Raw genomic sequence first — 18,577 nt, 5'->3', positions numbered from 1 at the left:
TCATTTCGTGACGTAGGGGGGCCTGAACTCCTTCCTGGACATTCCAATGCCAATTATAAAGGTCTCGTAACATAGCCAAGTCATTATGAACAGTCTTCTCATCCACCAGTTGCCTGAGGAGTAAAGCTTTCCTGTACTTGGCCAGCAAGGTCGCGTCCGACTCTATGACATCCAGCAAGGCGCCGATGCTAGTCGTGGAGAGGCCCGTTTTGGATAAGGTTGTAGTGTAGTCCTTTCGTTTGCAGGAATGGGTGCACGAGTGCGTGAATGACCGGGCGTCTGCAATTACAACATCAGTAAGATTAACACATGTGGGTGAATGATCGGGAGTTGGCAATGATTAACAGGTGTGGGTAAACGAACGTGAGTCTACAATAACAACATCAATAAGATTAACAGGAGTGGGTGAACAAACGGGAATAACAACATCTGTAACAGGTGCGGGTGAATGTGGGTGAATGTGGGTGAATGAACGGTGGTTTGGAATAACAACATCAGTAAGATTGACAGGTGTGGGTGGACGAACGGGAGTCTGCCAATTAATAACATCAGTAAGATTGACAGGTGGGGGTGGACGAACGGGAGTCTGCCAATTAATAACATCAGTAAGATTGGCAGGTGTGGGTGGAGGAACGGGAGTCTGCCAATTAATAACATCAGTAAGATTGACAGGTGTGGGTGGACGAACGGGAGTCTGGAATAACAACATCAGTCAGATTGACAGGTGCGGGTGGACGAACCGGAGTCTGCCAATTAATAACATCAGTAAGATTGACAGGTGTGGGTGGACGAACCGGAGTCTGGAATAACAACATCAGTAAGATTGACAGGTGCGGGTGGACGAACCGGAGTCTGCCAATTAATAACATCAGTAAGATTGACAGGTGCGGGTGGACGAACGGGAGTCTGCCAATTAATAACTTCAGTAAGATTGACAGGTGTGGGTGGACGAACGGGAGTCTGCCAATTAATAACATCAGTAAGATTGACAGGTGTGGGTGGACGAACGGGAGTCTGCCAATTAATAACATCAGTAAGATTGACAGGTGTGGGTGGACGAACGGGAGTCTGCCAATTATTAACATCAGTAAGATTGACAGGTGTGGGTGGACGAACCGGAGTCTGGAATAACAACATCAGTAAGATTGACAGGTGCGGGAGGACGAACGGGAGTCTGCCAATTAATAACTTCAGTAAGATTGACAGGTGTGCGTGGACGAACGGGAGTCTGCCAATTAATAACATCAGTAAGATTGACAGGTGTGGGTGGACGAACCGGAGTCTGCCAATTAATAACTTCAGTAAGATTGACAGGTGTGGGTGGACGAACGGGAGTCTGCCAATTAATAACATCAGTAAGATTGACAGGTGTGGGTGGACGAACGGGAGTGTGCCAATTAATAACATCAGTAAGATTGACAGGTGTGGGTGGACGAACGGGAGTCTGCCAATTAATAACATCAGTAAGATTGACAGGTGTGGGTGGACGAACCGGAGTCTGCCAATTAATAACATCAGTAAGATTGGTAGGTGTGGGTGGACGAACGGGAGTCTGCCAATTAATAACATCAGTCAGATTGGCAGGTGTGGGTGGACGAACGGGAGTCTGCCAATTAATAACATCAGTAAGATTGACAGGTGTGGGTGGACGAACGGGAGTCTGCCAATTAATAACATCAGTAAGATTGACAGGTGTGGGTGGACGAACGGGAGTCTGCCAATTAATAACATCAGTAAGATTGGCAGGTGTGGGTGGACGAACGGGAGTCTGCCAATTAATAACATCAGTAAGATTGACAGGTGTGGGTGGACGAACGGGAGTCTGCCAATTAATAACATCAGTAAGATTGACAGGTGTGGGTGGACGAACGGGAGTCTGCCAATTAATAACATCAGTAAGATTGACAGGTGTGGGTGGACGAACGGGAGTCTGCCAATTAATAACATCAGTAAGATTGGCAGGTGTGGGTGGACGAACGGGAGTCTGCCAATTAATAACATCAGTAAGATTGGCAGGTGTGGGTGGACGAACGGGAGTCTGCCAATTAATAACATCAGTAAGATTGACAGGTGTGGGTGGACGAACGGGAGTCTGCCAATTAATAACATCAGCAAGATTGACAGGTGTGGGTGGACGAACGGGAGTCTGCCAATTAATAACATCAGTAAGATTGGCAGGTGTGGGTGGACGAACGGGAGTCTGCCAATTAATAACATCAGTAAGATTGACAGGTGTGGGTGGACGAACGGGAGTCTGCCAATTAATAACATCAGTAAGATTGACAGGTGTGGGTGGACGAACGGGAGTCTGCCAATTAATAACATCAGTAAGATTGACAGGTGTGGGTGGGCGAACGGGAGTTTGCCAATTAATAACTTCTGTAAGATTGACAGGTGTGGGTGGACGAACGGGAGTTTGCCAATTAATAACTTCTGTAAGATTGACAGGTGTGGGTGGACGAACCGGAGTCTGCCAATTAATAACTTCAGTAAGATTGACAGGTGTGGGTGGACGAACGGGAGTTTGGAATAACAACATCAGCAAGAATAAGGCCGATTATTTCCAGCTCGGATGAAGATATCAATATGTAATAAAAGTGACGGTTCTCGAACTGATTGTTGTTCTTCTGATCCAGTCTTGCCTTTGGTCGAATCGCAAGTCTTATTCAGGATATATCATATTTATAACATATCATCATCATCAGGGACTCGCATTCCTCCGAGAGCCTTCCTGCATATTTGGTTTAAGGAATTGAACCCGAGGCGGAGGACCTTGGTTGAGTTACCAAGACACTCGAGGGTGGAGCTAAAATACAGTCCAAACCCTCGCCTATCGGCTCGGGTTTGGACGAAATTTTAGCTCCACCCTCGAGTGTCTTGGTAACTCAACCAAGGTCCTCTGCCTCGGGTTCAATTTCTATTCTAAAATACCTCAAACTTAAAAAGATAGGCCACGAAAATAACTTGAATATGTGCGAATTTGGCAAATTCCATCCATCGCCGGCCCGGAGCGCCGGTAGCGCCGTTGTTTACATTATGTTACGGCAGCGCGCATAGGAAGTCCGCATCGGCTCGCTCAAGTGATGCTAAAATCCGCGCAAATGGGCTATTTGGAGCGTTTTTCTCAGCAAATATGTGTAGTGCTCATTAAAAAACTTAGGCTGGTTGATGCTTCCTTGGCTGATTTGTGTTTGAAGCAGTGTTTTGAGAGCCTCAAACTTCTGAAGTGAGCTGTGTGCATGGTTCCACATTTTAGTGCAACCCGAGGGAACTTTGGTAGAGCATCTTGGTTGCGTGTCCAAAACACTCCACTCTCAGAACGAGGCTTATGCATTTTCCATTTAAAAGTTGACTTTACGGTACCAAGGTATTTTAGAATTATCTATTAGAGCGCTTATCTGTTTACGTATGGTGCATACTTTTATGTGGGCATTTAATACCAACGAAAATTAAAAGTTAAAAGTTGAAATTGAAATTGTCAGATTTTTAACATTTCGGTTGTGTCCTGCCTGTGCTATACAGTAACCAGAATATCAACACACAAACGCAACGTAAATGTCTTGAAAACATTGGCGCGGACTTCCAGAACATCGCTTGCATTCAACTTACTGACGTCATGGTAACAACCATACTTGGTTGAAAAGTTACAATACGGAGGCCTGTCGGGTCCGACCCATCTTTGTCCGTATCCGATACAACCGCATTGCTCTGCTGTTGCGTTGGTGAATATCTCTGCCAGGCAGGATTGGAAAGAGTACACCTTGAAGTCCCTCAGTATTTTCGAGGCGCAGTCACCGTAAGGATCTGATAGGCGGCTCATCTGAAGAAACAATCGTATTAATATTTTCAGTGGTGCTGGTGGCATATACAACATCAGACGACTGTATCACCATCTCATAGATTTCTCTAAACCAAACGTAAGTCTTCTGTGGAGTCTTCGTCGAGATATACGCCAATGAGAATGGAAACTCTCCATAGGAAAACGAGTAAGTTAAAGGAGTAGGCGGCTTTTTACTTCAGTATGTTTGTTCTTCTTGTGGTTCATCAGTAAACTGTTTTCTGCTGTTGGATGATTTTCCAATTTTGTTTAAGCTCTTTGGTAGTAGAAAAACACGTTATTCGTTATTTTGAACACGCACAAGACCTGCACGAAAGATCTTTCCCACCATGCGAGTGCACGCCGAGATCAGAGTTCACGTCACCCCGCTATTAAGACGCAAGGTCAATTCCATTATCGTCGCAGTAGCGGGGTAATCGAGCGCCATCAGCGTGACGTCGGAAAAATCGATATCCATAGCTCCAGGAAGTAATTTCTAGTGCATCTTCCACATTACATGGAAAGGTTCGACGCATGGAGAGCTAATTCGGGTCAAATCTGAGTCAACAGGGTGGTTTCGCAGGCGCACGGATAGCGTGACGTGAACAATTAGCAGCGGTGACGTCATCACTACTTGCGGTGTCGTGATGTCGTACGCAACGTCCCTTCGCGTAAACGGAGGGAAAAGACGGATAGCGGGCTCGATACACGTAAGTCTAAACGGACAGCAAAATTGACGAATTTTCACTGACACAGAAGTCGTACATCCTGAGTAGCACCTGTAATAGTTATTAGGAATATTGTGCTGCAAATAAATGGCTTTTGTAGTCGATATCGCCTATCCTTGCAGGCGAAAAAAGATGATGAAGTGCGGTGGCCGATGTTTCGCTCCCATGGTCATGGATGTACACTTGACACTTGTGCCGCATGCATTTCATGCATGTCATGATGTGGATATTTCCCCGGCCATCCATGGTCATGATGATGATGGAATGTGTTGTCTTGTTTGTTCATGTTGTGAAGGCAGGTCTAGAGTGGTGCACGGGTGTGGCACAGCCAGGGGCAGGCTCTGTAAACTACTATGCATTGACAGAGCACAGGAATGTCATCTTTACGGAATCTGAATTCGTTCCAACATTGATCGTCCGTGTAAGTCTCTAAATCGAATCTAGGCAACGCTGGATCATATGTTACCCCCCTTGGCACCGCCATTTCTTCAAAAAGGAGGTACACAAACTCATCATCTTCATTTTCAATCGCCAAATGCAAGAGTTCTCTGAGTGCCGCCATTTTCAAAATTCGCGCCACCTAGACTTAAACGTAACCGTTTTCTCGTGCGCAGCGAAACCACCAAAATGACGCAGCAGTAAATAAAACGGTTACGTCTAGCTAAACGTTCACGTCGTGCTATCCGTGCGCCTGCGAAACCACCCTAACATCGAAATAGCGTGATCATTTAGTCAGATTTAGAAATCTTCCTATTTTTGTGCAATTTGTTGATGGGCACTACTTATCTAGAATGGGAGGTGACTGGGCAGCCGACAGCTCGGTAATATTGCAACTAATGATGCTAATGAAACATAATGATATCACCTATGCTGCAATCCTCTTTCTTTCTTTTTAATTCCTCTTAGTCTCACAATTATGAGCCTAATTATACCTTCAACTCTGGGGCTGACTGTAATATTCACGCTTGAGACACGCAAGGCAGCTCTGGGGCCGACTGTAATATTCACGTTTGAGACACGCAAGGCAGCTCTGGGGCCGACTGTAATATTCACGTTTGAGACATGCAAGGCAGCTCTGGGACCGACTGCAATACTCACGTTTGAGACATGCAAGGCAGCTCTGAGGCCGACTGTAATACTCACCTTTGAGACATGCAAGGCAGCTCTGGGACCGAATGTAATATTCACGCTTGAGACACGCAAGGCAGCTCTGGGGCCGACTGTAATATTCACGTTTGAGACACGCAAGGCAGCTCTGGGGCCGACTGTAATATTCACGTTTGAGACATGCAAGGCAGCTCTGGGACCGACTGCAATACTCACGCTTGAGACAAGCAAGGCAGCTCTGGGACCGACTGCAATATTCACGTTTGAGACAAACAAGGCAGCTCTGGAACCGACTGTAATACTCATGCTTGAGACACGCAGGACAGCTCTGGGGCCGACTGAAATACTCACGTTTGAAACATGCAAGGCAGCTCTGGGACCGACTGCAATATTCACGCTTGAGACACGCGAGGCAGCTCTGAGGCCGACAGAAACGCCCACGCTTGTGAAACGCAAGGCAGCTCTGGGACCGACTGTAATATTCATGCTTGAGACATGCAAGGCAGCTCTGAGGCCGACTGTAATACTCACACTTGAGACACGCAGGGAAACTCTGAGGCCGACGGAATTGCCCATGTTTGATACACGCAAGGCACCTCTGAGGCCGACTGTAATACTCACGCTTGAGACACACAGGGAAACTCTGAGGCCGACTGTAATACTCACACTCGAGACACGCAGGGAAACTCTGAGGCCGACTGTAATACTCACGCTTGCGACACGCAGGGCAGCTATGGGGCCGACTGTTATACTTACACTTGAGACACGCAGGGCAGCTTTAGGGCCGACTGTAATACTCATGCTTGAGACACTCGACCAGGACAGCTCTTGCGCCGACTGCCAGTGTAATACTCACGCTTGAGACATGCAGGGCAGCTCTAGAAATTTCAAACACTGACGCAGCCGTGCCTAAATCTAACACCCGAGGTCGGTCATTGCCGTTGAATATCAGCACCTGGATTCCCGCTGGTAATCGGGGACCGGGTGAGCGTTCGTACTCTTCGGCGTTAAGGTACAATTGTAGTCCAAATGATGCCCCTAAGAAGTAAAAATAAATTGAGATTGACACTGTCGCTGTTGATATGGATACTGTTGATGTGTTTTGCTGCCAGCCGAACCGTCTAAATGATAATGATGTTTTACTGGTACACTTTGCTATGCGCAAAGCTACGAGCAACCGGTCTCCTCTCCATAGAAGCTTTTTCCGTGGCAGAGGAAGCAGCAGGGAAATTAAGCTATGACTCGCCTAAATATCGAATCAACTATCTCCCATTCATGGGTCGACAACGTCCTGGACTACACCGCTGTCCCTCACTTTGTTACAGGTATATCTTGGCTGTACGATTAGAGTTGTGTCCAGGCAGGCCATACTCACCCGTGTTCTCGACTTCATAGTCACTTGGATCACGGACAGACTCGTTCGCTTGAAGATCATTGAAAATGTAACAAACTCCAAAATCTGTCACCAGCTGTGTAAAGTTATGATAGCTGCAGTAATGCCCTTTCCATGTGCACCTAAACATGATATCATCATTAAATTCGGGTCGTATAAATACGGGCTGCATGATCAATCGACGTTTTTGAGTATCAATATTATGGAATATCACAAAAACCTTTTCCTTAGGGTTCGTTCAGTTCCTCATTCCCACAGAGATACGACCCAAGCAATATTACGCGCCTGATAGCCCAACAAAGATACGGTCCAACAAATAGTATGACACCACAATGCGTTAACCTCATTTTCCGCAGTAAGTAAGATCACTACATGACATCTTTTCAAAAACTACAGTTTTGAACACTATCAATTCTCAATAACTTTAGGAATAATTACTTTTTAATCAAATCTTCCTTCGTGTGGGCCATATCTAGCAGCGTCTGGGTCATATTCCGGTCATCTAAGTTGGTAATATTTCTCCTTGCTTCAGCGTCAGCCCCGTAGAAGACTTCAAGTTTTCTGTAGATACCAGCCTCCCATGCCTTGCTCATTCTGAAATGAGGATTTCACGACTTAACTGCTAATAGCAGGCATTACCTCACTGCACCTCCGGACGCAGTGGTCAGGCTTCGTCCCTCACCCTGACCACTGCGACAAGTGATGAGCTTTCTGAGGGTTTTGGACCGCGGATTTGGCGGGTGAATGCGGTGCCGATAGCAATCTCTCAACTCGAGATTTTTTTCAGAATGGTCCGATCAGCCTCTGTTGGTCATGTTAATAGTCCTTCTATTAACTACAATGTAAAGGACAAACTGAGGAGTTTTAAGCTTTTCAAGTCTGATCGATCCCTAGAAAACTACTTAATAGCCACCCCTTTATGTTACCAACTGTATTACAACATGCCTCAATATAAGAAAACACTAATACCAATACTAGGACAAATCGATTCTCACCTGATTATCATTATCATAAATTACAAATTACAAATTACAAATCGTTTATTGAATCCGTATAAAAATTTACATTTTACATAAGATGAAAGTACAATAAACATAAGTGCAGTGCATAAAGAATGTAAGAAGAAAGAGAGCACTAAGTAATTAAAGTAGTCAAATAATACTTAGATTACTTAAGAGTGGAAGAAGATCGGTGATCATAAATGAGGTATATAATGTAGTATTCAGCAGTGTTGACCTTCAAGGTTATAATATAATACATGATGAGCTATACCGTTTTCCTTATTTGGTAAGCAAGGAAGCAAAATTTGCCAGTGAGGCGGGCTACATTTTTTTCAGCTGTTAAAAGGTAGAACAAAAAATCTTTATTTTGGAGCTCACTTTTTAATCCAATTCTTTTCAAGTTAAGATATTTGTCACGGAGACAAGAGAAAAAGGGACATGAGCAAAGGAAATACATTTCGTCTTCAATCTCCTTATTTCCCTGAATAGAACAGTGAGGGCACCAGCGTTCGTCCCTTGGTATGATGGGACGACAGTGACGACCCTTTTCAATTAAAAGACAATGATTACTTATGCGGAGTTTAATGAGAGCGGTTCTATGATCCCTATTATGGACATCGTCAAGATAATTTTCATAAACGAATCTATTTTTAAAAGAGACATATGTACAGAATTTTCCCTCGTTAGAGTCTCTGTATTTTAGATAAAAGTTTTCGTACCAAAAAGATAAATATCGTTCTTTAATATGTTTCTTGATGGAGTTAGTCGTATATTTATCAGCTTTACATATATCCATATTAATTTTCTTAGACAGTTCTCTATAGAATGTATACCATGAGTAGGAACCGTTTGAGTCTAAATGTTTTGATTCTATAAAAGCATCAATCAGAACAGGATTGTCAGTTTTGTTTAAGTGGGTAAAATAATTGAAAATTTGACATATGACAGCAATACCGATAGGGAATCTCCCGAGTTCACTCATCGTGGGAATGTTACCAGCTTTTTTATTTACTCCAAGAAGAAATTTACCAAAACTAATATTTACATGTTCAATAACTGAGTCATACCATTTCTGTTCAATGGACCAATCTCCCATGAATTTACGCATATATGTATTGTCCTGTGCTGTGTGTGTGTATTTTTATATTGCATTGTCTTACTGTAAAATCGAGCAATAAAATTTTACTTACATACTTTACTTACTTACTTACTTACTAACGATAGTTTCTAAACTGGCTAAGAGGGATGCTGTAGTCGGAATGACATTTTGTGATTGATATTCGCTAATTAGCAAAAACAAAGTTTAAAGTAGTCTTATTCCCAGTTAGCTGATGTAACCTGATATCATGTAGTACATGTAGTTGCATTTAACCGTTTTGTTTGTTGTTTATTCAAATGTAGGTCAACTACTAACAATACAACGTAGTGCGTACGCATAAATCTAAACCACGAAAATGCAGTGCGGAAAAATGAAGCGTATAAATATGAGCTACGCTGTAATATGTATGCCAAAGCGGGCCTACTCGTTGGTTCAGCTGGAGATATTCTCCGCACTGGCTTGCGAGACCCGAAGTGACATGGGGGGGGGGGGGGGGTCAGTACCTAGGGACAAGGACTGACAGTTCCATCATTTTCATTCAGAAGTTATTGAGAACAATGTGTAGTTTTGAATCATTAAGCTGACATTTTGACCGCGCCGTCCGAAATTTCCACGACGCGCATGCGCTACCAAAAACCCACGTTAAAAACAGCCTGCGAGCACGTGAAAATATCATGCAACAGCGTTTGTTTTTACATGTTGATAGTAATTTGAACTCGGTAGTAATCAGTCGGTTGTCAGATTACACGAATGTACAGTCCTGGTCATATTAATATCAACACCTACTTCATGCAATATTTCCCAAACTAGTGCACCAATTCCAATACGGTTTTCAGGATATTGTTCAATTACACATTATGACAAGAATGTGAATACTTGAGTGCGTCATTATGTAATCGGCCATTTAAAAAAAACTTACAAAAAACTTTTTTAGATCAACCTTTTTTGAAATATTTTTCGCCACAATGATAAACCACAAAATCCGAAAAATACTGACAAAAAATCATCAACATCGAACGCGTAATAAAGAAGATAGAGCTAATTTTCAACAGCGCCTTTACTACCGAGTGGCATGTTTTTACGAGAAAAACATGCTTTTGGCAGTGAAACCCTTCATCTAACAACAAATTATTAATGGCTATCTTCATTTTTACTCGTTCGATTTCGATGATTTTTGGCCAGTATTCTTAGAATTTTGTGTAGTATCGTTCTAGCGAAAAATGCATTCGCATTCCTGCTATAATTTATTATTAGAAAACACGATTTCTGATTATATCCTGAAAACCGCATTGGAATTGGTGCACTAGTTTGGGAAATATTAAATGAAGAAGGTGTTGATATTAATATGATCAGGACTGCACTTCACATCTAGCCTTGTTATATGTTACAACCACAATGTTTACAATCTGTTATTTATTTATCGATAAAACGGTCCGTGATAAAAAATCACCCACTAGAGTCACGTATTATATCATTATTGAAATAAATGTGTCGTAATTAAAAGTAATTTATTCACAATGCACTCAGCAGATGATGCCATTGCATGTTAAATGTATTTTTGACCAGAGCGCACGCTTCGTTCCAGACACTACCCAAACTATTAGACTGATTGTTTCTCGTGACAGGTTGGAGCCATATAAACAAATAAACTAGAAGTTTGTTTGTCATAAACTTTGAGTTGGTTATTATCTGAAAACTGCACAAGTCCGAAAAATGTGACATCGTCTGGACTTCGACATTAACTTTTTAATCGCAATATCATATCAAGTAGATCACATTCTAGCGATGCTCTAAGCTTGTCAGATGACAAGAACGCGAAGTTTCACCTGAAATACATTTACTGATTGTTTGTTTACCTATCACAGGCGAAAGTGTCCATGCATGGTGGATCTATGACGGCGATTAATCATCAACGGTCCATCCATGGATAGATGATGGAGAATCCCTGAACTGGTTGGTGGTGCAGATGGCCACACTGTAGGTATCTTACCAGAACTGGTTGATATTTCAGATGGCCACACTGTAGGTATCTTACGTGAACTGGTTGGTATTGCAGATGGCCACACTGTAGGTATCTTACCAGAACTGGTTGGTATTGCAGATGGCCACACTGTAGGTATCTTACGTGAACTGGTTGGTATTGCAGATGGGCACACCAGGTATCTTACCTGAACTGGTTGGTATTGCAGATGGGCACACCAGGTATCTTACGTGAACTGGTTGGTATTGCAGATGGGCACATGTGGTATCTTACGTGAACTGGTTGATATTGCAGATGGGCACACCAGGTATCTTACCAGAACTGGTTGGTATTGCAGGTGGGTACACCAGGTATCTTATGTGAACTGGTTGGTATTGAAGATGGGAACACAAGGTATCTTACCTGAACTGGTTGGTATTGCAGATGGGCACACCAGGTATCTTACCAGAACTGGTTGGTATTGCAGATGGGCACACCAGGTATCTTACGTGAACTGGTTGGTATTGCAGATGGGCACATGTGGTATCTTACGTGAACTGGTTGGTATTGCAGATAGGCACATGTGGTATCTTACGTGAACTGGTTGGTATTGCAGATGGGCACACCAGGTATCTTACGTGAACTGGTTGGTATTGCAGATGGGCACACCAGGTATCTTACCTGAACTGGTTGGTGTTGCAGATGGCCACGCTTGGGAATTCCAGTGAGTTATTGTATGCAATGTTCATGTCGACTGTGACAGGATGTGTCTGGTAGTACCGCACTCTCTCCAAAACTTGGTAGTTAAACCACACGAAAAAGCTCATCACAATTAGTAACCATACCGTCCTGGAAATTAAAAAAATTAAAAAAATTATGTATTCTTTAAAAATCGTTCAAGGAATGATTTTGTTTGTTTGATTAAACAGACTCTTAAGCTCTGTACACACTGACAACATTTTCGGTAACATTTTCGGAAACATCTCGGCAACACACCTGGGCAACAAAAATTTCGACAACATGTTGGGTTACTTGTTATCGGATGTTTCTGAGAAAATGAGGATTTTGGACGGAAATTCAAAAACAATGGAAGATTCCAAGAGAAGAAGATGTATTGTCGGGGGCTCTGCCATAATTTTACGTATCCTGATTGAAAGACTTAAATAGGCCAATCAGAAATAGGCCACAAATCACATGATCTACCTGAAGCCATGTGATGTGGTCAAAATAGCAGCCTCCAGCAAGGAATGGTTATTGAGTGAAGCGGAACAACTTATCGCAGTATGGGAAAGTTGTGCCTGTTTATGGGATGACAGTAGACAGGAGACAGTGGTAGGCCCCATGCTGGTCTCTCATATATATCCATGGTCTTGTCCACATTATTTTCTCATCTTTACGTCTTCTTTGCCGTCTTTCAATTAGGATACGTAAAATTATGGCAGAGCCCCCTTGTCTCATTTTCTCAGAAACATTCGATAACAAGTTGCTAAACATGTTGTCGAATGTTGTCATGTGTATACAGGGCCAATTTGTTGTTGCCCAGGTGTGTTGCCGAGATGTTTCCGAAAATGTTACCGAAAATGTTGTCAGTGTGTACAGAGCTTTATTCGATCACCTGTACCTGCTGAACCTGTAAACAAGGTATTTATTGTTGCATGATAGGCCAAGGCGTACAGTGTGGGTACTGTAGCAATATAGCATGCAGGATAATGGGCATTCGTGCCACATATGAGGGCCGGACCTGATCAATGAAGAGCTGCATGCAATCATTATTTTGCCTAATCACACGACTATACTATCACTCCGCCGAAGTATGGCGTGCATCCACACTGTGTGCCCTGTGATAGTATACGTTGCGCCCGGTGTCAGTCCATCAGGCGAATTGACTTCATCAGGATAGATTGAAATGTATCGCAACATGAAGAGATCAGTGTCCGACAAAAGCTACTTTTGTTGAGTACGTTCAGAAAGTAAAAACATGAACACATCAGTTCCTGACTATCTTGATCCGCAATGTTTTGAGATCGCGTGAGAGTTAGGATGAGAATAGACCTGAGGAGATGAACATTTCAGCGCAAAAGTGGCCCTATAACGTCGTCATCGGCTTACAGACATACATATTATGACCAATCCAGGCGGATCGTCAAGGTCTATCGTTTACTCAGAACAAGAAGTCAGCTAAACTGACAATTAGGTTAGGCCTTCATTGCTATTGGCCTCCCATATTAAATACTCCTCGAGGGGTCCATCAGTTACCTGCTCTCCCTGTGGGGTGACTAACATTACCTGTTGAACAGCTGGGTGTACGGGGGATGATTGGAACAGCATGTACATGCTGACCTGCTCAACCTACCGGTATCTATTCTCACCATTTATGCTGATTACATTCTCTTGATCCTGCATAAAGCTGAACTGCATGCCCAAAACCAGAGCACCCCATGCAGCAATAGTAAGAAATTCAAACGACCGAAAGGCCCTTCTGAATACGGCGTGAAACATGATAGACCTCCAATGCTTCGATGCGCTTGATTTCATAACCCAGCAAGCCGTGGGACGATGCGGACCTTCGAAGAGAATTCTGGAAGGAAAAATTTAAAAAGGTCCTCTCATCGGGATTCGAACTCGAGACCTCTGGTTTTATTTGCCAACGCTCTTGTCCTCAAGGCCACAGGGCTGCTTGAAATGCCTATCATTTTATACGCCTTTATATAATGTGCAAACATTTGTGTGTAATCTTTGTTCAACATCTTTGAGCGGCTTCCAGTGGGCAACTGCAGGAAGAAAGTCATTTTTTCTTTGCTGTGCGTGATTACGTATGCGGAGTCTACGATTTCTCTTAGCAACGTTCACCTTTGTCCTGGTATCTTCTTCTATTACATGTACATGAGAACATTTCTGGTTCATCTCTCAAAAATAGAGCATATCACCATTCATATAAGATATATTTGCTGGCAGCAGTTCACAAGAAAGCCCCCCTAGCTCAGATGGTTAGAGCGTTCGTATTCTGAGCCCGAGTTCCCGGGTTCGAATCCCTAGAGAATATTTAGATTTTTTTTCTCTTCCATAATTCTCCGAGACTGTCCGCATCGTCTTGGGCCTTGCTGGTTTGTGAAATCAAGCGCATCGAAGCATTGGAGGTCTATCATGTTTCAGGCCGTATTCAGAAGGACCTTTCGATCGTTTGAATTTCTTACTACTGCCGCATGGGACGCTCTGGTTTTGTGCATGCAGTTCAGCTTTAAACAGTTTTTGAAACAAGGTAGTTTTGTTGCATGGATTGAGAACACTTGGGCCAAAGCCTACAGCATATACTGTAGCAGAAGCATGCATGAAATGGGGGCATTTCGTGCCACTAATGATTTTAAATCAGGGCGGGCCGGATCAATGAAATGCTGCATAGGCCTACAATTATTCACCAAAGCAGACATTTCGCCTCCTCACACGACTTCTATCACTCTTTTTATCTGTAAAAAAGCGCCCGTGAACGAGCATTTTGCTTGAAACGGGCGCTATAGAAATATGGTATTTACATTACATTACATTACATTACATTACATTACATTACATTACATTACATTACATTACATTACATTACATTACATTACACATTACATTACATTACATTACACTGCGAAGGAGCTTGGCATGCATCCACACACTAAGTGCCCCATGTGATATCATAATGTTGTGCCCGGTACCCATTATAGGCGAATTGATATATAAAACTGTCCCTTCTGTCTACTTCTGCTAATTGTACACAGTTATCATTCAGTTCAGTTTCAATTCTAGAAAAGATCGAACTGCTCATAGCTGAAGGGTCAAATATATAGTATATTCCTGAGGAAGCCCTAAGCCAAGCACTCGGTGATGTCTGTGGTATACTCATTACCCCAAGTGCAACATTCCGAAGCAGACACCACAGCATCTTGACCCTCAAGCCTTGGATCCACTCCGCCGACCCGGACTCCGTTACACCAACCCTTGACGCAATACGCAGATCTGCCCGTATAAGTTGGTTCTGTTATTCCTCACTAGATGGCACGCTACCGCCGATATTAACCAATCAGAAGGCCTGTAACAAGAGTGCACTTTGATCATGATCTAAGCAACCTCGCTTCTAGTCTTCTACGTTCAAAAACGCTGTCTCGAAAGTGTATATTTGCAGCATGCCAAGACTGGAGGCGAGAATAAATGAATGACTCATTCATGAAAAATCACAATTTTGAAAGCAGCGTTCTGATTGGCTTACCACCACTCGAGGCGCACGAGATACAGAATTATTGCATGCTTTCTTCAGAGGTATGAGGGGAGGTAACGGACCGATTAACTATGGTGGTTCAGAATGACACCAAAGGGACCTTTAAGTGATCAACACATAAACTGTGCAGACGTTGGTGTATGTAATAACCTCCTTACTCCATAACTAAGCTTTCATTTAAAACGTGGTATTGCAAAGACATATTGACCAAACCATTTGCATCTTTAGAAATAAGTAACCCTAAAATGTCACTCTAATTTCCTCAGTTTATTATCAAGTTAGTCCCGAAATACATACTAACATATTTGGTTTTCCAATTTTGATGCTGTAACTTTTTAAGTTTGGTTTGATAGTTTGATATCAATCTCATTGAATTCTCAAATTTGAGATCCCAAATCAGAAGGCATTTTGAGAAATTTATGAATGTATTTTGAGGCCAACCTGATGATAAACCGAAGAAATTAAAGTGATATGTTGACGTTGCTTATTTTTAAAGATACAAACAGTTTGGTCAATTTGTCTTGGCATTACCACGTTTTAAATGAAATCCTTTCCAAATGAGTAGCACTGATCTCTAGAACCTCTATATGTACCCGACGCTAAGTGTACCCTATGGCAGTCGGAGCAACCACGAAAAAACGGGATTGTTCCTTTTTCACGCTTCATCCTGATTTCCGAATCACATTAAAGCAGGATCAATAGTACAATCACGGTTCAGCGCGAAGCGTGATTCATTAAGAAGAGATCACGATAAAACTGTATTTGCCAAATCACGAAAAAACGGGAATGTGACCTAAATCAAAGTAAACCCTGATTGGAGGACACCCGACTCGAAAATTTGTATTGTTTCAGAATACTTCCGCATGAAAACAAAAGCATTCGCACAGTTGACATTCACGCAGCTACACACATAGGTTTAGTCCCTTACCACCGAAATTGTTGTTGGGGGTTGAAAAATATTTGAATTCACTGTTCATGAGGGTCACACTGTCAATTCTCCTTACCACGCAGAAAGGCCAAGCTATGCAGGAGCTTAATCAGTTACCGACATTCTCTCTGGACTCTGCATAAACAGTTTTTGAAACAAGGTGTTTTTTGTTGCATGGATTGAGAACACTTGGAAGCCTACAGTGTACTGTGACAGTAGCATGCATAAAATGGGGCATTTCGTGCCACAAATGTTCTTAAATCAGGGCGGGTCTGATCAATGAAATGTTGCATACAATCATTCTTCAAAGCAGATATTTCGCCTCATCACACGACTACTACCACTGCGCTGGAGTATGGCATGCATCCAAACACTAATGACTATGTGTACCCAGTATGTGATATTATACGTCGTAGGTACCCATAAGAGAGAGATGAAAGTCGTCGGATGTCGTTTATGGTTGTTCTTATCGCGACAGAGGGACAGGCATATGATCAATCCAGGTGGATCGTCAGGGACCATCGTTTACTCTAAATCAACAATCAGGTTACATTGCCCCACCCCCCATATTATCTGGTCATCTTTTCAAAATTTGAAAAAGTTTTATGAAAATGGAAAATAAACGTGTTGGAGGGAGAAGGGCTAGTGAGTTATTCAGAGTCTCCACTTCTTTGATATCTCAACAACAACAACAACAACAACAGCAGCAGCAGTAACAACAACGACAACAACAACAACAACAACAACAACATTAACAAGGCTCAAAGGCCTTGTACAAATACAAACTAACCGAGGAGTAAAGAGAGAAAGAAAAGACTCCACCCTAAAACAGAGCATCGGGGCAACTGGTGATCATTTAAAGACAACGAATAGGCCACAGCCGCCGAATGAAACTCATTACCAGAGTATAGGCTCACGAGAATCTGCCTGATGTCTTTGTAAAGATGGAGACGAGACTCCAGCTCATGTGCTTTAGACCAACCCCATAATCACGAACATCGTCGCCACAAAAGTCTACAGAACATTTTACCATCTTCTTCACCATTGTATGTTTGTATGTGTTGTTAAAAGCCAGTCATAATGAAGGTCACTTTATTAACACTAACTTCGGCAAAAGTTTTGTGATAAACCCTGTCATGGACTAAAAATTACAATCGCCATGTAGATTAGTTAATGAAAACCTTAGCGTGATCTCCAATGGGAGCGCACCGTAATGTGACGTGTACTCACCGCCCAAAAAAACTGTGAGCACCGTAGGTATATCTCACTCCGTGCAGGCTTGTGTTTTCTGTAAACGTTTTTGAAAAATCATAGATTTTGTCTTTAAAGCCTTGCCAAGACAGATCCCTTTCTCGTGTCTCTGCCATTGCTAACGCTCGCGGCACTGATGAGCGAATGGTTTTAAGTTATTGAGTGATTTAATCACGGTACTGCTGGTTGTTCATGGAAACGAATACGAATAAGCGACCTTATTTTTTACCGCAAAATGAATGATATCCATTTGGCTAAAACGGTTCCCAATTGAAATCGTCAACATCAGGATTGATTAATCATTCAATGTATATTAAATTGCCAACAAATAATTTGTTAATATTGTCTGCAATGAAATCAATACCCAACTTGATGACAGCTGGGAGGCATTCGCCTGCCAATCACGCGAGTAGCCAATTCCAGTCACTTCGTACGTTGCAGCGTCAAGGCAGAACAGCTATCACAGATGGGTTAATTCATGCTGACTGGCGTATTTTTCTCACTATCAAATCCCCCCCCCCCCCCCACACACGCACTTGTTCATCAGAATATGACATATGAAGTGTTTGATACAGTCATGTCGTTCCAAAGGGCCAGTGTTTCTTGCTGCTGTAAAGGCGTCTCACTGAGATGCTTGGTCGAGACAAGGTCAGTTGTCAACCAAGCTGTCTTCATTATTTCTTATGTATCAATCTAATTGGATGCGGTTTATTTCAATGTAACATTAATACATTGGATAAGTAATCACCAAAAGCAGCATGTTGAATAAGAAATGAAAAATGCAGATATTATGTTCAAGAATCCTGAAGGGCCAGCACAACTAGAGTAACCAGGGTTATAGCAAGGGTTACACCTCATGCATAGCCCTGGTATCATGGCATGCACAAGCCGAGACCAACTGGACTTTAACGATTCACGATAATTCTGTTGGAGATGTTGGATATAATTCGGCTGATTCAGCCGATCTACTCGAGTCCGAAGACTCTGCAGCTACTAGTCTTTCGAAGCAGCTGGAGATTGGGGAAGATGAACTAT

The 18,577-nt window shown here is 42.7% G+C and overlaps 1 protein-coding gene across 1 annotated transcript; it reads right to left on the bottom strand.

The window, feature by feature from the left end:
- LOC135501650 (acid-sensing ion channel 5-like) lies at window positions 1-17,605 on the bottom strand. Its single transcript, XM_064793885.1, has 8 exons — window positions 17,522-17,605; window positions 11,787-11,954; window positions 7,484-7,639; window positions 7,028-7,167; window positions 6,509-6,690; window positions 3,610-3,820; window positions 138-279; window positions 1-34 (listed from the first exon to the last, which is right to left on the bottom strand). The coding sequence occupies exons 2-8, from the start codon at window positions 11,930-11,932 to the stop codon at window positions 1-3; spliced, it is 1,011 nt and encodes a 336-aa protein (XP_064649955.1). The 5' UTR covers window positions 11,933-11,954; window positions 17,522-17,605.
- Window positions 17,606-18,577: the final 972 nt, after the last annotated feature.

Source organism: Lineus longissimus, chromosome 17, assembly GCF_910592395.1.
Source record: "Lineus longissimus chromosome 17, tnLinLong1.2, whole genome shotgun sequence".
Taxonomy (NCBI): domain Eukaryota; kingdom Metazoa; phylum Nemertea; class Pilidiophora; order Heteronemertea; family Lineidae; genus Lineus; species Lineus longissimus.
This window is presented reverse-complemented; position numbering and strand designations above follow the sequence as displayed.

Coding starts and splice junctions, on each gene's coding strand:
- LOC135501650 (XM_064793885.1), bottom strand. CDS start 11,932: ATGAGCTTTTTCGTGTGGTTTAACTACCAAGTTTTGGAGAGAGTGCGG. Junction 7,640..11,786: donor TGCAACACCAACCAGTTCAG/GTAAGATACCTG, acceptor TCCTCATTTCAG/AATGAGCAAGGCATGGGAGG. Junction 280..3,609: donor TGGTTGTTACCATGACGTCA/GTAAGTTGAATG, acceptor TTGTAATTGCAG/ACGCCCGGTCATTCACGCAC.